Source organism: Solea solea, chromosome 15 (assembly GCF_958295425.1).
Source record: "Solea solea chromosome 15, fSolSol10.1, whole genome shotgun sequence".
NCBI classification, from domain to species: domain Eukaryota; kingdom Metazoa; phylum Chordata; class Actinopteri; order Pleuronectiformes; family Soleidae; genus Solea; species Solea solea.
This window is the reverse complement of record NC_081148.1, coordinates 18,795,258-18,817,248: the sequence shown is the minus strand read 5'-3', so window position 1 is coordinate 18,817,248 and position 21,991 is coordinate 18,795,258. Positions and strand designations below refer to the sequence as shown.

At 41.4% G+C, this 21,991-nt stretch overlaps 2 protein-coding genes across 5 annotated transcripts in view; both read right to left on the bottom strand.

Moving 5' to 3' along the window:
- Positions 1 to 11,151, bottom strand: part of slit1a (slit homolog 1a (Drosophila)) — a 92,352-nt gene extending 81,201 nt beyond the window's left edge. For 2 of the 4 annotated variants that reach the window (XM_058651424.1, XM_058651427.1), the window contains exon 1: positions 10,483 to 11,150. In XM_058651424.1, coding sequence (XP_058507407.1) covers positions 10,483 to 10,691 — 209 coding nt within the window. In that variant the 5' untranslated portion in view covers positions 10,692 to 11,150. Of the gene's footprint in view, positions 1 to 10,482 lie in introns of all 4 variants that reach the window. The other 2 variants (XM_058651425.1, XM_058651426.1) reach the window with 2 other exon arrangements.
- Positions 11,152 to 15,243: 4,092 nt separating this feature from the next.
- On the bottom strand, positions 15,244 to 21,552 carry LOC131473516 (rho GTPase-activating protein 19-like). The gene is made up of 11 exons (XM_058650753.1): positions 21,438 to 21,552; positions 20,876 to 21,129; positions 19,998 to 20,078; positions 19,239 to 19,448; positions 18,900 to 19,126; positions 18,689 to 18,775; positions 18,207 to 18,272; positions 17,420 to 17,632; positions 17,227 to 17,322; positions 16,847 to 16,960; positions 15,244 to 16,441 (listed from the first exon to the last, which is right to left on the bottom strand). Exons 1-10 carry the CDS (start codon positions 21,485 to 21,487, stop codon positions 16,853 to 16,855), a joined length of 1,392 nt encoding a protein of 463 aa, XP_058506736.1. The 5' UTR covers positions 21,488 to 21,552; the 3' UTR covers positions 15,244 to 16,441; positions 16,847 to 16,852.
- Between the last annotated feature and the right edge of the window lie 439 nt (positions 21,553 to 21,991).

The following is a 21,991-nucleotide window of genomic DNA, read 5'->3' as shown; positions in this document are numbered from 1 at the left end:
ACGAGTCCCTTACCCTTACCTTAACCATCACAACTAAATGCGTAACCCTAAAACCAAGCCTTAAACCTCCAAAAGTCCTTTTAAGGGATGACAGGACGTGTGGACCAAGTTTTTTGGTCGTCACAAAGAACACACACACACACACATACTGTACAGTGCCTGGAGCTGTTTACACTACTGATGTAATATATGTTGAGAATGTCATAATTACTGGTGCACTTATTATCAGCAAATTGCTTTTAAGTGTGATGTTGAACGTAACATACTTTGCCAAGTTCCAGCTTGATTCTATTAACACAGAGAGACATTAAGAGGTCTTATTAAAATGGAAGCCACATTTGAGTGGCACATTTGTCTTTCACAACTACAAACACCACCCCCAACCATGCACCCACCCACCTCCCTCTGTCTGTCATGTCTTTCTGGTGGGGATTAGTGGGAGCCAGCGGAGGGGATTTGAGTAGGGCCACGAGGCCAGAAAGCTAAGTGGTGTGGACATAATGCGAGCGGCCTCCCCGCTGAGAGCCCGGTCATCGTGGCAAAAGAATTAAAAGACATGACAGTTGAAAAGGTGAGGATTTAAATAAATAAAAATAATTATAATAATAATAATAATAATAATAATAATAATAAATATGTTGAGCGTCTTAGTTAGCCGTCATAATTAATGAACAGCATATGTATTTGTGTATCCCAGTGGTTTCATGCTGAACTTGAGAATGGAAGTCAAGAAAACTGTGGAAGATTCATATTTAACCTCAGTAGCTGCTTGTATTCTCTTGACAGAGGGAAATAAAAGCAGGAAAAGCACATAAACCACACAAGCCACCCAGGTGCTGAGAGCAAAATTTGGGGAGATTCTCTGTGCTACTCCACTCCAAAGCACCACCAAAAAAACGGGTTCCAAATCTACGCCGAAAGCACTGGTCTCTTTCCCTCAGTCTCTCTCCCTCTCTAGTCTAATGAGTACTCCAGGGACTGTAGCACTATGTAGACCTAAAGAGAACGGTCATTATAGACAGATGGTGTGTGTGTGTGTGTGTGTACACAGGTGCACCGACAGGCCAAGCGACAGGACCACGGGAAATAAATAATGGACTGGGCTTCATTAGCCTGGGCTCCGATACACACACATGTGGTGCTCATTACAGGTGCTTACACAGACACACACCCACACACACTTCTGGATTTCCAATGTCTTATCTTCAGGGTGGTCAGTCCCGATGACATCCGGGGAACATTATATAGACGAAAGATAGGAGAGGAGAAAGAGACAGTTAAACGCGAGGATGTGTGGTAAAGATGACTCACACGTAAACAAATGAAACCGCACACTTCTCCGGCTGCAATTAAGTCTCGCTTCACCCTGTAATAAGGGACAACATGCCATAGTTTAACAGTGCACTCAGAGCTGACTAATCAAACAAAATCTTAACGTGTTTTGTGAGCGGAGATCTAGTAACTGAACCTAATTCACCGTTCCTGAAAATGCCCCCAGAGGGTGTTGCAATATCCTGCTTTCGAACGCCACATTGGCCACGCACCTGTTTCGGCAATGCTGTGACATTTAGGCAACCCTTAAATGTCACCCGCATCCTCATGATGTTTAAACTAGTTGGAATCCACACAGTTTATTTCATACTCTGACCTTTTCCAATGGCATTTTGCAAAAGGAAAGCATGCGATGTATCCAAGCCCTTGAAATTGCCCAGGTGATAACCAGGACCCTGAATACTGCCCCGGGTAATAACATTTCCACCGCAGCTCATCTGCCTCAAGGAGTGATGACTGTTTTAAAGTCCACTGACACAACCTTTCGCAGCAAAGCGTTCCGCCGAGCTGTAAATAGCACATTTTGAAATCAACGGCCCTCGGAATGCGTCATGAAGTGGACACCTTTGCTTCACGGTAAGAGCACATGGTCCATGTAAATTGCAACAGCTCCTGGTGCGTGACCCGTCTGATGAAGTCTGCTGACCCAAAGGAGAAATCTGTCTCCGGGGTAGTTCACTAGGTTACTCCCTTCTCTGGAAAATAGCTGGGATTCACATCAGCTTTGAACACACACTCACACACACAGAGAGAGAGAGAGTGTGGTGGTCATGGTCGGTGAATATTGGCGCTAAGTTCTGAATGGATTTAAAAGAATCTCAGTGAACACATGACTAGACACAGACAGACAGGAGAAAATGCCCGGGGTCTGGAGTTCTCGGGCCTCAACTCTGTGTCGACTCCATGTCTAAATAAGGTCACGTATGCCAAAGTAATATACAGCGTGAACGGCTCCAAGAGAATCTGCAGTTTATTAGCTCCAATATCAGTCAGCGCTAGTTGCTTTGTTTTACAATCAAAAAGGTCTTAGAAATGTTTTTTTGGCACGGCAGCAAAGGCGCGCTCACTCTTTACATACACAGATGTTTTGCAGCACTGACTGCATGCGGGTTTTCACATTACGGGACTTGGGTTTTACTTCAGAGGCTGAAAATTATTAGGTATCAGTCCCAAGGATTTCCACCTCCAGCTGTCTCAGTCAAATCTATTCCATCCTCTGGAAACTCTGTCAGGATCCCAATTGCCGACACACTTCCTGGAGAGCAAGTGGATTTATGACATCACTATCTAATCCTTTTTCATCCTCTGTCCGGAGCTGATTGATGCCTCGGAGTACTTCCTGGAGCACCTTCCCTCGGGTGGACAAGCAGCAGCTATGCTCCACTGCTCTACATCTCTATAATTCAAAAAGGGGCTCAAAGCTGTGCTACAATGCTGAAAAACTCATTACGTTTATTTTTGCCAGCTGCTGGGGACTAAAGGGGGACCTGGTTCGAATTGGGAAACATCACATAAAATGAAACCCCCGCAACTGGAGGGAGGATAAGCTAACACACGGATACATATAAGCTGATAGAAATATCCACAAGTGCTCACCCTTTAACACACCGACCATATTAATATTAATAGCAGGTAAAATAAATGTTTGACTGGGTGTTTGTGAGAGCAAACAAGAATAATAACAAGAATTGACTGCTGGCTGCGCAGGTTTTCACCACCATTTTGAATTGGTACTGTGACACTGCAGAACTGAAATGAATTACAGATGAGTCACTTTCACTTATTTCTGTGTGTGTGTGTGTGTTTGTTTGTTTTCCTCCCCTCCTTGTTAATGATTGTGGGAAGTTGTGATCTGTTCTACATCAATGTTAAATGATAAAAAGATCACACATCTCTACAGCTCACAAAAAAACTTGCTATTTCTTTTGATCAGCCACACTTTCGTCTACAGATATGAGAGCTGTTAAAGTTGTCACACTCTTTGGATCACATGATCATGAAAATGTGTTTCTGCACTGTGGTTACAGAGCTACAAAACACCAGCAATAAAACACACACACACAGACTGTAGCAAACAAAAGAAATGTCTAGTCGGGTTGTGAGCTCTGGAAAGAAGTTTTGCAAGTTGAAAATAATATGCTTTTTTTTTTTTTTAAACCACACATTTATCCTCATCACCCTCTTTTCCTATCATACCGCTCGGGGGCATTATTACCTCCCCACACTGCTGCCTTCAGCATGCAGTCAATGAAATGTAATGGCGACGTGAATATCTTTCATCTTAAAGGTCAAACTCTACATGAGTTCAATCAAACTGAACTCTACATATAAGGCCAACAGGTAAACATTTTGATTGGAAGTCTCTCTCATTTTTCTTCTTCTCCTTCAGTGCAGCTCTCACCACTGCGAGCTCTGCAGGACCATTTGTCCTGAACAGATTTGGCCTGGCAGGGAAGACAGATGCCAGCTGATAGAGGAACGGTGGCACAGCGTTGATCAAACTCCTCACTGTGGAAACAATGTGACCACAGATGCCTGAAGTCCTGTAGGCGTGTCGACTACAAACACACACCGATAATCCTAATAAACCAGACCAGCAAGGACTCTTTTAATGAGCGACACAGACAGGTTGGAGCAGAGTGAAGCGTTTCTCCTCTCCCCGACTCGCGAACATATGGACGTGACAGCCGTGAAACACGAAGGAGCGAAATAGAGTCACTGAGAGACAGAGAGAGGGAGACCGAGCTTCACTGACAGTGTTGTTAGCTGCCTAAAAGTGACGGACTGGAGGAGTGTGGCGGAGTGTTACGAGGAGTCAGGGAGCTGTGGAGAGCTGATGGGCTGTCTGGCAGATGTCAGCGCAGAGATGAGGCATCAGCGGCTGGTAGACTATCAGGCGAAAGTGACCTATATATGGCTTGGTCTGAACAAACTACACGACAAGGCAGTGCCATCCAGGCTCACAACTATACCTCAAACTCCAAGATGGAGAAATAGGAAGAGAGTGAGGGAAGTAGCGAGAGAGAAAGAAAGAGAGAGAGAGAGAAAGCAGACCACCATGACCAAAATAACACTCTTAAAACCCAACTGGAACACTTCTATCCAGACTAAGAGGTCAGATTTCTGCTCTGCTTGAACAAAACTTTCCCTCTCTATTGAAATGTGGCTTTCAGACGAGCAGTCAAGGCCCTCAACTGTACTTTTTTTTTTTTTGGTGTGTGTGTGTGTGTGTGTGTGTGTATGTGCGCACGCATCCGCAAGCGTCTAAGTGTGCATGTGTTCACAGCGTAAAGACTACGCTTGAGCGTTTTCCTGGCTCCTCGGCTCCTCAAGGGCTATTTACAGCTTTCATTCGGCCCAGTCAGGCTTCAGAAGCAGGACTACTGATAGGAAAGGTAAACACGAGGCAGATCTTAGACACACACACGCACACATACACCTCTCCTTGACCCATGTAGGCTCTCCAAACAGCTAAATTCAAACCCATGCGTCTGACTCTTGCTGTTTTTACACGTCCTTCACACCACAAACAACAACCTTGACAAGGGCACACAGTGTTTTTTTTTCTCCCCCCCCCTCCAAGTACCACATGCTGTTGTCAGCAAAAAAACTACACAGATAACAAGAAAGTCTGGAGATGGGAGGAATAAAAGGAGTCAGGGAAAAGACGAGGGAGGAAAGTAGCACACAGACACTTTGTGATCAAACATAGATAACTTATGACACTCTCTCAGGCCGAAGTCAATCAATTAAACATCTGTTCCAGCGTGTGTTTCTGCCACAGGCTGGAAAAAAGAACACACACACACGGCTGCAGCAGAAACAAAGACAGAGGGGTCTTTCATGGTTTGTACTGTATCTGCAGTTTGTTCAGTGACAGATGCTGGGGCTCTGTTGTGGCTTTGAGTGCTGCGTAAAGGCATTTAGGCTGCATGAACGCGTACTTTGACTGTACAGTGTATCATATGGATAAAACATCTGCTCTGCCACATCTATAATGTTTAAATGACTCCACACAGATGAATAAGAAGAGGTTTTGTCTATGAGACGTGCGCTGACAGCCGGTTATTTGTGCTCTAATCCAGTCATATCCAGAGACTGGATCGAGATGTTTTTTAGTCGCCAAATAAATTTGGTGAATTTTTTCCAGCCCCGAACTTGAGATTTATTTTAAATAACATGCAGAAAATGAAGTCGGAATTCATTCACGGCACAAATAACTGTTGGAAATGGGTGATTCACCTACTCAAAACAATATTAGGGGGTAAAAATATCCAGAAAACATTATATTGTGCAAAAATTTCCTCTAGTCACGATTTCTACTGAGAAGTGGGTCGTGATAGTTTAAAAAGTGGGTCCCCATTTAAAAAGTTTTGGAGACGCTGCTCTAATCTGACAGCTAATGCCTAAAAATACACTGAGCACACTGATATTGTCACTCCTCATAGTCTTGATAGTGATTATAATATGTGACATTAGATAACTCCCAATGGAAAAAGCAAAGGCATTTTAGAGCTTGAAAAAATCAGTGACAAAATGAATGTAATGGTTTGTGATATTATGTGCAGTCATATATACATTTAGTATAATCTTCTATATTTGTATGAGGAATAATTCTGCAGTATGTTTTGGTTGAGAATAAAAATGACCATCTCATTTTGAGGTAGAATACACTCTGTTACATTGATAAATACCTTGACTGATACAGATCTCAAGCTGTCCTTGCGTCTGGAAAACCTGTCCATAATCACCCCTCAGGCTTAGATCACATCAAACGCATCTTAAGTAGCGTAAATATGGATTATGAAGAAATATCTACAACGTCAGCAGAGTGTTTTTCAATTTTACACACACACACACACGTTTATGCTCCCGTTGCCAGCTTCTCAGTGACCAGGAGGGTTAAAAGCAGCACTTCTGAGAGATGAAAGGTGATCTATGTGGATTCTCCAAATTGGATTATCATGGTCTACTGAGATACAACCACTTTCAGACAGGCGTGCAAACCAATCATGCATGTACACTCAAATGTGCACATGCACACATCATATACCAGCATGTCAGACAGGCACAAGTAGAAGAAGTGCAGGTGTTCACACAGACACGGCAACGGAACGACATGTAAACTATCTGTTTCTTTGTTGTTTTGAAAAAAAAAAACAACTCTAAACGCTGTAGTACATATGCCAGGCCCATATGAGGCGCTGCTACAGAAAATACACCAAAACTAGAGAAGAATGACATTGAGCATGTGTACAATATAAGGCATGTGCGCTCTGTTCAAAACTTCTTTCAAATAAAGCTTTAACTATACATTAAAATGTATGAAGAAAGCCAGGGGAAAAGAAAGTACAAGTTATTATAAAGGAAATAAACCAAATAAATCTCCAAACACAAGACAGGAAGATGAGGAAGATAGCGATAGCCAGTACAGTAGTTTGGATTAATTGTCTACATGGAAACACAAGGGTGGAGCTTTGAGATTTTCCCACTTGGGGGCCGGTTTCCAAAAAAACAGCATTTCAGGTTGGATCGAACTTTAGCAGATTCACGTAGACTTGTTTTCACGTGGAAAGTCTCTTAATCTAACCTTAACCATAACTACTACGGCCTTATCCTAACCAAACAACATGTCTTCACCTTAAAATGTAATACTTATATTATGGGGACTTGCTTTTTGTCCAATAGTGTGACTGTGCAAACACATTTAGGTCCCCACAACATGATTAATCCCTTGAACACACACACACACAGATTTGCCCAAGCTAAACACAGCCTTAGTTCTAACCTTAACCATAAGCAGTTAATGCCTAATTTTAACCTAACCACAAATCAAACCGTCCCAAACTTAACCAGAACCTCACAAATGAGGTTCTACCTTAGTAGGCCCAGTTTTTGGTCTCCATGAGGTTTACTGGTCCTGACATATTCAGTGCCTTGACCAGATAAGGTCCTGAGGTAAGAAGGGGTCATTTCTTAGTTCTCCTGAGTACAATCAAAGTGTTCCATAAATGTGCTTCTGGTGTGCGCAGTCTATCGTCACATTAGAAATAGTGGTGTTAAGTCTGTTGAGCATAAACATAAGTGTCCAAAATTCAAATTTCAAAATACAGAAGGTCAAAGAGATGACGTCTCAAACTCTTTGCTCAGTACAAGCGAAGAGGACACAGCTGTGTTAAACTGGCGGTAAACTGAAGTGACTCAGTCCCAGGCCTGTAATTTCACAATGCTACTCTGAGCATAAACATTCTCTGAATGATTTTCATTCCAGGCATTATCACTCCTCATGGGATTACTGGCTATGAGGATGGATATATTAGTCTGAAGCTGAATGACTTTCAGTCCGCCTCCAGGCTAGACCCATTTACCCTGTTACAATAAATAACATAGTCGTATTTATTCATTCAGTGGCATTGAGGTTTAGTTACAAGTGTCTTCATTCCTCCTTAATCCCTTCATTAGTGCATTACCGCTTTAGTGGAGGTCTCAACCAACCCCACCTCCACACCTCACTCCACCTCTTTGTCAAGTAGTCACATAGCCAGTGTTGGCAGGTAGTGGGCAGGCTGTGTTCAGGCTTGTCAGGGCAAATTATGGATCAGGTGGCTGGTGAGTTATCAGTTGTTCCAGCGATGTGCCAGTGCCAAAAAGACTGCAGGCTTTCCCTGGCACGCGCACACGCACTCGCACACGCATGCACGCACACGCACGCACACGCGCACACGCACGCACACGCACGCACCTCCTGCTTCCAGTCCCCTGAACACATACACCATTATCGAAGCAAAGGAAACACCCCTCGTCCTGAAACACCATTACCCCCTCGTGTTTTTCCATCTAACAATACTTACATATGGACACACATGTGTATGAATATACACAGGTTCATCACAAATTCATACAGGCATGCATGAATACACAGACACACACAGTGTCTATGGATAGATAGATAGATAGATAGATAGATAGATAGATAGATAGATAGATAGATAGATAGATAACAACCTTTACTGTCAGTAGAAAGTCACTTTAAACAGCTTTATACATTTCATCATTCTCTCTCTGTGTCGTCTGATATCGATGTGACTGATGTTAATATGATATTAAATGAATAAAGAAAAGGCCAGGACACAGGGGAGAAGAGGGCCTGAGAGAGAGAGGGAGAAAGAGAGGATGAACACAGAGGGAGCAGAGGGGGAGGGAGCGGCCGGTGGCCTGTTTGAGATAGGGTGTGATTTTAACACGTGGAGCTTGCAGTCTCATTACAGGCTCCAGTCGCAGGGAGCACAGGGGTCAGACCTGATGCAAACCCAAAGTGACAAGTGCAAATGGGATTCTGCTCCCTGTACCCACACCACGCCCCACAATCACACACACTCTCTCCCAAAAACTAACATACGCATTCACACCAGATTCCATAAAAATTCTAAGTGACAAACTGACAAAGTGTAAAGCCTTTTCTGCTCCTGTTGGCTCTCAGCGTCTGCTTTTCTTCCAAACACTTAAAGCTACTCCTTCTCCTCCCATTAGAGCGAAACAAGTACATTTTGAAACAAGATACACTTCAAGGTCCACGTCATTTAAATGTGTTTGCTGCAAAGAAAAAGCACAAATGTCTGGGAAAAGTCTATATAAAGTTGACTTAGTCATTACTCACGTTTGGGCCCCAGTAGCAGCTGCACAATTTCATTCACATGAACACATATCTCCCAAATACATACACATAAATCTAGCAGTGCACCAGTGGGACCATCATGTGGGTCTGTGTGGGCTGTGTTGACTTGCACAATCACCTTGATGAATCACCGTATATATAATGGCTCGCAAAAGAGGAGAGAGTCTCTATTGTTATGTTGCACCTCTCCACACACACCTAACACACTACACACACACAATAGTCATCCTCATCATAATGTTACGACTGCAGCATCCTGCTAGAGATCCAGAGATTCTAAGATTGGCTGCCACACATGACCTATGAATGCACAAATGCCCCTGAGTGAAGGGGCAGGGCCGATTCCCAGTGTGAATGACCATTCATGTAAAAAGGAAACCACAAAATGACCGTGTTTCCTCTCTGCGTCAATGTCGGACCAGCACGTGCACATACAGTAGGCAACATGGAAACATGCAGCCAAAGATAGGGAAAAAAAAGAGGTGTTCTTAGAAATTAAATGTGAAAAACATAAAATATGCAGCCAACTCAAACTATGCCAACGCTGCCTCTGACACAGGCTTTCGCTCCTCTGTTCCCACCACATGTTTTATTCACGAGTGATATTCTAAAGGCTGAGATAGAACAATCTAGCACTCCTCACTTCTGATTTACGGATGAATATTTCAGAGGAATATCAGAAAAAGGGACAGAGGAACTCCACTCTGCGCGCGTGTGTCTGCCTCACCTCTCGCTCCCTCTCCCATCCTCCCTCTCATTTATGAGACAGTGACGTGATCCTCGAGCAAGAGTCACTTAAGTAGCAGGTTTGCTTAATTTTCTACATGATTTAACAATTTGCGGAGCAAGTGTTCAGGGGCATGGGGCCAAGGGGGGAAGAAGAAAAGAGGGAAAGAAAGTGAAAAGAGGGGAAGGAAAGAGATACAGAGAGGCTCAGTGCTCCACAGACACAACTCCTGATGTAAGATACTGACAAACAACAGCATTTAAGTCAATGCTGACTTGTCAGATTTAAACTTGAAATCAATCTTTACTCACTTTTAAAACCCTGAACTATGTGTAATATGTGATTTTAGAATTATACATACATATATATCTATATATATACACATATATAGCAATCAGGTAAAATATGGACACATGTGAAAGGCACACATCTGCTCCTGCACTTTTTAGATCCTCATGCCTATTTATACCTGACTGGAATGCCAGGGAGTGAGTGAGTGACTGACTGACAAACACGTACACGCGTGCGTGCGCACACACACACACAAACAGACACGCACACACACACAAAGATTTGCAGGCAGAGGGCTATTGTTCTCTTTCAGTCAAGGCAAAGTCATGTGCACTTCTACAAGATAACAGAGAAACAGTGGCAACAGAACACAGGGATACAGTTAGTTTGTGTGTCAGTCACAGTCTCACACACACACACACACACACAAGGTTTGGAGAGTGCAGATGGTACTCACAGTCTTTCAGTGTTGCGGGGGATATTCCTTGGCATGGTTTTGAGACCCAGTCCGTGGCAGTCCACTGTGGTGCCGCTGCAGGAGCACAGGGCAGGACAGGCACTGGCACTGCCTATGAGCAAGGCACAGAGCATCACTGCCCACATCCAGGGTTGCTGTCCGGCCAGCGTACACATGTCTGCCCCAAAACAGCTGCCTCTCGCAGGCATGTTTCACCACCACTGCAGCCTGCTCCTCTTCAACAAACTCCTACTTCTCTCTCTCTCTGCAAAAACTCCTGCTACACCTTACAAGTCCTCTGCAGTTATTTATAGAAATATGTGGTGAATATAAATAGTTTTTAAAAAAACAAAACAAAAAAAACTGTAATAAATGAGATATTTTCTCTTAGCTGTGAAGCAAAACAAATCCTTTCTTTGCTGTTCTAGATTTCTTTTGATGTAGGTTTGATATCCACCACAATTTGTTGTTGTTGTTTAAAAAAAAAAGAAGAAGAAGAAGCTGTTTTCTTTCTCTTAATCTCCTCCTCCTCGCAAACTCTTCTCCTTTCTTGTCTTTGTGGAGTTGCTGTACTCTGGTCTGCACGCGCGCATGTGTGTGTCTCTCTCCTCCACTCACTCTGTTCCTCTCTGCTCTGCTTGCCTGAAGAGAGAGGGAATAAGGAAAGAGCAGAATGAAAAAAAAGCCAGTCTCGTTCTCGCTCTCCCACTCTCTCTCTCTCTCTCTCTCTTGCATACACACACATTCACACACCAGTCATCCATCACAGGGATCTACAAATAGCAGAGCCCCCGACTCCACCCCTACCCCTCCTCTCATCTCCTCCCCCTCCCCACACATCATGACCCCCCCCCAGAACCCAACCTGAACTCTCATTCTTGAGACCCCGTCTTTCATTCTATTCACAATACAAATCTACTCCAAGTATCTCTCTCTTTTTCCCTTTTAATTCACTCACTCCACTTCTTTTCTCTCAAGTTTGCCTCCGAGCGCACCCCCAGAGAGAGACCTAACCTGCATGACACTGCATAACCCCTGCCCGAGGGGAGAGGCGGTGGGGAGACCGGGCTGTACGAGTCACAATGTGTGTGTGTGTGTGTGTGTGTGTGTGTGTGTAAAGTGTACATGTAACAAAGGAGAATCCACTGGGGAAGATAGGAATCAACACCTCAGTCCCAGGAGGCAAAATGCTGGAATAAATAACCCTAAATGTGGGTCTTAACGTGTAGCTCAAGTGTGTGGCCACACACACACACACACACACACACACACACATACAGAAGCTGCAGCAAGGCACTGGGTTTAAAAAAAAAAAACATAACAACATACAACCACACACACAAATACTCATGATTTGTTGTAAAGGCAGACCACAGCCATAAAAAGGAAGTCAACACTATATTTTAAAGGACAGCGTTGGCAAAGGAACAGAGATTCTATCCTAATAGACAAGAATGAAAAGACTAACAGCTTTGCTCACAGCCCTACCTGTTCTGTTCTGGAGTTACTGGCACACATTTGATTCTATTTGTTCTATTAGAACCATGCATTCTGTAAAGTGGAGACATAAACTGGACTGTGCTGAGACGGGGAAACATTCACGATAAGAAGCATCTGCCATCCATTACTGAGTTTAAAGGAATTCTTAACAAATATTTTTTTTGGCAAAGGTTGACGTTCAGAAAAAAACAAACAAAAAAAAACAAACTGTAGATGTATTAAGGGTTTAGCCACTGTTGACAGTGTAATTGTAGCCTTTATGAAACTTTTCCAAATGCATATTGATTCGCAGTGGTGGAATTGCAAATCAGTGTTCAGTATTCTGGCGTAGGATGCCGAGCTCTTGTGTTTTTACGATTCTGTCCACGGTGCATTGTTCAAAAGTTAGCCACAAAAACGGTCAGTGGTCGTCGAGCATTATTCTCTGTCCCTGGAGAAAACTCCTCTATTGAACCAGTGTGTAATTATCAGTTAGATATGTGTGAGTCTGCATGCATCACCTTCTTAATGACGCTCTCTTGATTAATGCTGAATCAGTGGCTGAAAGACACAAAACAACAACAAAACTGTACTGAGTTATCAGTTTTTACATGCCATCATGTCAGGCAGAGTTGCACCTTTTTAGTCGGACTGGGTGATGCTTTATTTAGACATTTTCCAGAAAGAAAATGCGAGAGATCGGTGTTTGCGCAGCCTGTTTTCAGTTTGTGTAATCTAACACAGGATTCTCGAACAATCCCTGACCAGGAACAGTCAAACAGAAATGTGTCCACTTCCTGATTTGTATTACATAAGCAGTATGTTTTCAAACAAACAAAGCCCACACTAACTCTGCCTTATCTCTTCAGTAATGTTAAAGCCACTTGGCCAGTATTGCTGCGGGGTGGATCCTTCCCAACATAAACAGCCGACCAAAGAATCCCATTTACTTCAATGAACAAAGAAGTCACACAAAAAAAGAAGAAGTTGCAGAAACAGAAACTTTTGACTTTGTGGGCACCTGCCCCATTTTTTTTTTTGTTTTTTTTTTTTACTCGATCCACTCAATTGCATATGTATGCACATTCAGGTAAACACATAAACAGTAAGCACACACACACACCTCAGAGGGGGGAAAAAAAAATAAAGCTCCATCTGTGCCAGTAAAAGTGTCAGTGCAGTGTAGATCTTCCTTCTATGAATGTCTAATTAAAGAGAAGACGGTGGTGTTTACTGGTAATGGGGGGGTGGGGGTATAGCATCCCTCCTCTCACACAGTCATGACAGGAATGCACAAATACACAATAAGGCTCTCAGAATCTGTGGGAGGACAAAGATTTACAATAAGTCTGACAGATTTGCAAAATATAAAACTTGACCCCAAGCAATTAAGGTGGACTAACACCCACAAACTCACAGTGCACCGTTTAAGACCACGGCATAGACTCAATACAGGCATTCCACTTAGATAGAAATAAAAGAACTAAACTTTCAACTAAAGGAGGCTGGCAGGTGCTCGAGGGTGAATAGAGGAATGAATCAGTTAACGTCTGCATGCTGACCACACAAAAACCAAACTGCTCCTCTCGGGAGTGAAGAAATAGAAAGAAGCCAAATGTGGCATCCAGAAAATTCCACAGCATTCTTCAACCCCGATGTTATTTGTGTTTCATTCTGAGAAAAGCCGTGCATTAGAAGAAGTGCAAGGAGAAAAATAACAACTCTACTGACGACTGATTGTTAACTTATGACACGATTGCTTTTTCCTCTCAACACAGATCAGTTGTTTCAGGTTAAACTAAAAGTTAAACGTTGCTATATCGTTTGTGGAAAAGGTCAGTTTAATTGGTGAATGAGCTAACTGCAAACTTTATCACAAAATAATTATTTTAGTAACCAGGAAGAAGGAAATGAATATGCAACTGCTTTAAATCCTGCAACACGTGGAGAAGTTTTAAAGTTTCAACAAAAGTCTGGTTGAAATTTAAAGTCAACGTTGGCTCGGAGAAGGAATCTCAAGTTGTTTATTCCCGCAATGGTGAGCAGCTAATGCTAAGTATAATAAATACCATTTGAATATGAACCGCTGCTTTTGTAAGGCTGGCATTCCATTTGTCCTGTAAAGGGTTTGGTTTACGGATTTCTCACCACAAATGAGGCTACTTTTGACAGTATTCGTTTGCAGTTGACATTTGCAAGGCACCAATAAAATATCTTTCCCCATTCCTTTTAAATAAAAGATGAATCACAGTCGGTTCACAGTCAAAACAGTTATTCCACCAAACCCGGACATCAATGCCTCTGTCTGACATTTAAATGTCATTAACTGTCTCTGAAAGGAATTTTGGTGTACATTTGAAGTAAAAGTGCATCCACACTCAACATATACAGTATATCTATATATATAAATATATGATTGTGGTTTGAGCACACACCAGATAATGTTAAGTTGATTACAGTAGGTCTGACTCATTTTACAGTCATCAGGCTCACTCCGGAGTTGGAATGCTAAATATAACCCGTCTGGAGTTTTGGCTGTAAGACAATACTATTCCTATCATGGACACTGTTGTATATTTACTGAACATGAGAAAAAGCAGGCCCGTTCCTCACAGATGTTTACAACGTATACTTACAACACCAAACGTGCATCGACATGGACACTAATGCCACACCAAGACATTCCTCCTATCGTGGAGCGCTGTCCTTCCGCTCCACTACCCACCCACACGTCCTCTCGTTCCATGAAATAGGTTCAATTTTGGGCAAAATCATTCACAGCAAACAGCAGCAGTTGTATGTTTCCATTTGATGACATTCTGTTGTTTTATTATTTTTTTGTAATAGCAAATGCTGAATTTAGGCTTTTCCTCTCATTTTTACTGCCCCAGACACAGCCCATAGTAAAACAAATGTGCAATTTGTTAACAACTTTGATTGATTTAAGGTTTTGTGAATGTAATGCCCACTGGATAAATACCCTATATTTCCACTTTGCAATTAAGTCATTTTTCGAATTTTAATATTGTGTTCTTATACTCATGTATTTGGTATTTTATAGTACAGTACTTAATAAGTAGCCTTTCTTTAAAATATTAGACCAAATCAAAAGATACAGTAGGTTGCACCATGGGTGATTTTTAACTAAACAGCATCACCTTGTGGCCATCAATGTAACATCATACAGCTGCAGTGTGTTCATGATTTTGTCAGCGTCCCACTCAAGCATACTGTATATTGTGATATTTTAAAGAAAAGAAAAAAAGAATTGAGAACTACTGATCACAGCTTGATGTCTTTTAATTACAGTGTGTTGCGTAGCTTCACAGTAGCATCATTGTACATGTGTTCCCCGGTCAGCTACATTGACCATGAGGGCAGTAATCACATTATAGTTAACTTGTAACAGCTTGGCAGACTGACCACTGAACTAGAAACTGCTAGTGAAAGAATAAAAGACACCAAGGAGGATTTTTAAAAAAGAAAGAGAGACTCACATTCTCCCAGAAAGGGTAGAAAATTGCAATAAGACGATTCATCTTCATTTGCATTCAACCCACCACTGAAGAGAAGATAAAAAGTGACAGTAAATATTAAAAAAATGATACAAAAAAAACCCATCTTGCTACAACAGCTGAATAACGAAACACATGGATATAAAACTGTATACAATGTTGCATAAGAACTCAAACTTGTCTGAGAAAGTCTAGAATTTAAGAGAAGCAGAAAGATAAAAAGAGAAGCAGTAGTTAAAAGTATCACAGTGTTGAGCTTTAGTGACATTTCACTCAGCATCTCCCATCATCCATTCCAGTCCTACACTTAACTGAAACTTGACTTGAATGGATTCCTTAAAAACTCTAAAAGGCTTCTGGTAACTTACAGGAATAAAAGGTTTCTCTATAAGTTGCTATTAAGTAAAAATGATAAAATCTTAAGGCACATTTTTGGATTTACCACATTTTAAGTCTTAAAAGATGGTGCAACTCTAACTACATTTTCTACAACTTTAAAGCAAATTTCATATTTAAATAAAAAAGCCTGCACAAAGAAATAAATACCATTAAGTTTGCACATTAAATAGAAACACGTCTCAGTCTATGATCAAGCTAAATTTGCCCCCTGAACATCAGTGGGAATCTAAGAAAAACAGTAAATTACATTGACCTAAAACATTTTACTTGACTCCTTTTATGTTGCATGGGTCAAGTCAAACTTTGGTGGATTCCTTGTTACTTTTAGGGCTCATACTCACTTTTTGCAGGAATTTATTTATTTATATATATATATATATATATATATATATATATATATATATATATATAAATAAAAAGAAGAACAGCCAAGTGTAGATCTAAACATGGTGTCAAAACAAAGCCTTGCAGTGGATTACACTGTTTAGTTCAAGTCAACACCCGGCGGATCCTTTAATGTGCCTAATTGAAGTTCCCTCGGCACATTCTTTAAAAGACGATTAATCCTGGAGATGAGGGGAAAAAGGGGAAGGAAAAAAAGATTAGGAATTATTTAATCCTTTCAGCAAAGTACATCAAGCATCATTAGTAATGTAAGCACAGACTGGCCTGTGGTGAACCACAGACTGTTGCCTTGAAGTGCCAGAGAACTCGTTCAGCAGAGTCATAAGGAAAACGGCTCGTCACAGGCTGATGACAGATTTAGGAGCAAATCACCTTACTCTACCGTTTAAGTGTAACATTTGTTTGGATTTGGTTGAAATAAATGAGAATAACTGTTTAAGCGATTACATAAAGTGTATGTAAATCATGATCACTAGTAATAGAATGTGTCACCATGTGCCATGTTTCCTTTCAGTAATAATATTTGATTGGTACTGAACTTTATGGTGTAACAGTGCAGTACCCACTTCTTCTCAGTTGATCTTTTCTGTGCCCTGGCCATCGATTGAACTGCCGTGGAGAGGACTGTGTATTTTGCTGTTTTCCTTCTCTGTCAATACCTGGCTTCCTAACACCTTCCTCTGTTTGAAACAAAACATCATTACTTGGCGAGGAAAACTATCGTAGGCGGTAGAGCCGCTTTTAAAAACAGTTGTCAGCAAAACATACTTTGTACGCATCCTAGTGTATCTTTACAACCCCGCAAACACTTTCTATAATCATAAAATATTTCAATATGATCATCACTGTAGACCAGCAACACTTAGAAAATAAACAGACGATAGATCTAGTTTACTGGAACAAAAAAGTACAGGGGCTGAAAAGTGAAGGTCAGCTGTCAACAAACCTTGATCATTCCACCCAGAGAGCGCGAACGCCAGTGTTTCCTGCTGAATGGAGTCCGTGAGTCAGACAGAGGTGTCGACAAAGGCTGCTTTTCAAACTGGACACAGGCATAAAACACACGTTCAGGGCCAAAGCTGGAGCGAGAACATCAAGATATGATTTCTCGACATAACGTGCACAATGAAGTACTGTACTTGTCTGATGAGTTTCTTCTTTTTGGCAGACTCGGGCATGCTGTTGACTTGCTGGTACAGCTCTCTGAGGGCAGATTCAGTGTAACTCTGAGACTCGGATGACCCGGCAGTGCAGGTGCTGTTGACCTCACGTCCAATTGGCCGCGTTATGGGAGACAACGGGGCAGCTGTGTACGCGGCGTCTTTGGTCCGTGAAAAGAGGGTCGAGTCGTCCTAGACAGGTCAGCCATAATGTGTTTTTAGATATTTACATTGAATAATGTCACTGAAGCCAAATCTTTTAATCTATCATGTGATGTGACCATAGTAAATATGTCTTTAATGAGTCACACACTGCATTAACATATGTGAAGATGCCAATAGTAATAAAATCTGGTTTATATACATAATATAGTTTTCAGACATTTTACCACAGGGTTCCCTTGAAAAACCCTTATGAGCCCACAAGCAGGTCACAGCATTTACAGGTTCTGATTATAGATACAGATTACCTAAAAGTCTAACTATTGTGGGGGCTAATACTGTGTGAGATGTACATGAGATCTATACATGAATGTTATGCAATGTAAAAATGATTGTCATTAAGATTCGACCTGGGAGGGTTTTTTTCCCCATAACTGTTCCCTTCCCTCTTCAGAACTGCTTTTAAGCTGTGATTCATTTTGTATATTTGCTTCTCATTAATGTCAAGTGTCCCTGAGCATAAGGTAAAAGCACTAAATCGATCAAATGTATCATTATTATTTATTATAAGATAGATTTCAGGAAGAAAAAAAAATACACTCACCTTAGATTGAAGAGAGTTTGATCCTTTGAAGTATAAGCGGGCATATTCTTTGATATATACTGGGGCCTTCAATGAAAGTAAACACGTACGTTAACCCCACATTATTTATAAACAGATGGACCAATTGAACCAATTAAATTAGAAAATCATGGATTAACGACTCATATATACACTCTGTATCTATATATAAATCTATGTATGACACTTATGACATACGTGGATTTATGCACTTTCACTTGAAAGTGTGATTATGATTTACATATCAGGACACCAGAGGAAACATCACCACAGGGGAGTTGTATTGTCCTCGACATTTACTTTTTTCAAACAATATCCAGTTACAAAGTGGTAGCTGTGCTTTCTTTTTTTCATGACAAAAAACAACCTGTGTCATCATTTATCCCCATCAGTTGGAGAAATGCTACAGGAAAAACATACCACGCAACATAGAAAACAAGACATCAGTGTTGTAGAGCTTTTACCTTGAATAGTTTCTGCGAATGCCTGATGAGGAATGCTATGCCACTGTTCAGTTTCTCAATGTTTCCCTGGAGATCACTTGCCGTCACCTGCAACCAAAAAAAGAATACCAAACAAATTCAAGAAACTTGTTACTTAACTGCTAATGTGATGGATAATGGGTGGGCTGTAACATACTTGGAAGATAAAACTAAATTAACCAAAGTTCTTTACATTTTTAGGCCAGAGGATTTGTGGAGCAAACATTGTGGCTAGGTTGATCGCAGACATCTTGTTGAGGTGCTGATTGCGAGCGGTGTGGTACAACAAGTCCAACAGCAGCTTCAGCAGGCTCCTGTTGGCTGGTGGGAGCAGCATTAAAAGCAGCTGAAATGCCTCTATCTGACGTTCCTTGTCAGGCAAATTGGTCTTATCGCCTTTTTCGTCGAAGCGAGTGAGCTCTGAGTACAGAAGACGACAGAATTAACACCAAAAGTACATGTGTTGACTCAAAATTGAGCTGAATATAATTTATGTTGAGCCACAAGAAGAACTTGTGTATGAGTCAAATACCTCCAATCTTGAGGTGAGCGTGATAATGTTTGTGAGTGAGCAGAGGCTCTGGCAGTTCTCCCAGGTAGGCTTTAAGCAATGTGGCCGCATCATTGGGGTGGAAGTCACCTGTCTCTAGATCTATCTCTGTGCCAGCATTCAGCATCTCCTTCAGGGCTGCCTGTCTGAGGCTGTGTCCTGGCACACGGAACAACCCCTCCGCATGAAGGTCTACGTGATGAAGGGAGAGAAACACACAAGGGGGGGAGGAGAGATGCAGTGTGTGCAGACAGTGGGTGAGGGAGACACAAGAGGGCAAAGACACAGAAGTGAAGGGCCAGACAGAGTGAATAAAAATGAAAAGCGAAGGACAGCAGGAACAAAGTGCTTTCAGATAAATTATTGACTCAAGCATTTGCTCCCAGTGTCCACTTTCAGTGAATGACATCATCACTTTCTCGAAATAAACCATGACTTCACTGCCTTCTACTGCTGATCTCCAGCTAAGTTAAAGTATTAACATAGTCAGAGATAAGACGCAGCCTTGACAACTTAACATATGTAACACACTTAGTGTTAAACATGGAGGCTGATGAAGTCATTTGTCAAAAGCATTAAATCGGGCAATTAATAATTATGTTTATCTGGAACCATCTTGGTTGGGGATCAGGTTACTTCTGAGGTCACACATTCAAATGTGGTTAGTCATGATATCATATTTGATGAATGTGTGTCCTCCACACAGCAGAGGTTACACAGGTATATGAAGGCGATACTCACTTTTACTCAAGTATTCAATGAGCTGATGGATCTGTGCTATTCCCTCTTCCGTTAACGGTGCACCAAAAACCACTCCTTTGTCTGAAAGGCATGAATTAACACAATATGTCAGGCTGTACCCCATGTGTGAAAAATGTCTTAATTCCATTTCTCCAATCATTACTTTTGTAACTAAGATTTTTTTTGTTTGTTCACACAGACAATTGTGTTAATCTGAGACAAACTGCTTTCAGTCAAAAAGCTGCGTTGTTCAGATGCAGCAAATTATAACCGCATCAGTCAGAGAACGCTCCAGCTTCATCACACATGAACGCAATCCAGGAATGTTCATTCAAGTGTACTGTCCCCTTTATGAATTGGCTGTTCGTCTCTGTATGTTGGCCCTGCAATGGACTGGCAACCTGTTCAGGACGTACTCAGACTGATTCCAGCTCCCCTGTGACCCTCATGTGGAGGATAAAGTGGTACAAAAAGAATGAATAAATAAAATGAATGTGTCACACTGTAGAGATCAATCTATTGTGAAAGTCTGATTATTTACTTATTATTTGTTATTTTTCAATACCACCCTTTTTTTTTATCTAAACATTGCTGCTTTAGTTTGCTTTTCGTAACAATACACTATTAATATTTAAGTTTCAAAAAGATGTTGCACACAATAACAATAATTGAGAACAAAAAGGGCACATTCATCTTTAATTTTGCATTGTGTTGTTTGACACCAAAGCAAAAACCTGTGCATGCTTACACATACTTGGCATTAAAACAACTTGTGTCTAAATCACATTTCTAAGACAACAACACAGTGGGGTAACTTGAACACATGCGATTTGTCTTAAACAACATTTCAGAGACTGAATACCTGACTTCAGCCTAACCTTTTCTCTTCAGGAAGTTCAAGGAGCGCAAGAAGCCAGTGGAGGAGGGCACCCTGGGCTCGGACTCTCCAGTAAGCTGTGCAAATTCGTCCCCCGGAAGATCAATGATCCTAGTAATGTTGCTGAGTATCAACTCTGCAAAGATCTGCGGATGCTCATGTTTCAGCCTCTCCACAAAGAAGTCCGGGTTAAAAATCACCGGTTGGCTGGTGTCTGGCTTTTCCTGACTGTTGAACACACTGCATTTTGTCCCCCTGTCACAAAGAAACACAAGTATTAGGCTAAATATGATAGCAAAGCTTGACTCTGATACTTTTAAGTTGTTGTTATTAGAACAGTAGAAGGCCTGTATGAAGAGAAAATACTCAATCAACGGAACACAGCGTAACGAATTGTTGCTAACGTTAGCTGCGTTTGCTAACGTCAACAGCTCTAATGTACAATAGAGAGCAGTTACAGGAAAAAAATGTTTTACTGAGAGTAATCGTCCCATAAACCAACGACTTATCTCGTCGTTTTGCGACGTTTAATTCTCTATCAAAGTAAAGAAAATAGTTGATACCTCCTGCCTAGCTTGTGTTTGTTTTGAGGATCACTTTCAGCCGCCGCCATCTTCTTTTTTGAATCTTCCGCTAGTTCATGCTCCGCCCAGTTTACACGACTGTGATTGGTTGTAATATACACGTCACGTGTGATGGACGGGAGGGAGATAACGCTAACAGCACACATCTCGACCAAAGAAAACGCATGTACACTATGATTTCGTATTTCACACAGAAAACTTTACATTTGTAATTGCAAATGATCTGACATAATACCCAATAACATCCCAAAACAAGTTTAAAAATGAAAAAAGCTGACAAAATTCCTTTTTGTCAGTTTCTCTTGTTTGTTGTTGTTTACTATTAGTATTCATGACATCTGAGTATGAAGAAAAGCGGTACCAAGTGGACCAATAATGTGTTCATATTTGATTGAATAGATGACTTACAAACCCTATGAGTTAGCTCTACAAATTAAGACACTATACCGACTGCGTCAGGAAACTGTTTTATTACATGTTAATGCAGATACAGCACAAGTAAGTTTAATTTGGACCAGGTTTTGGTTGACAGC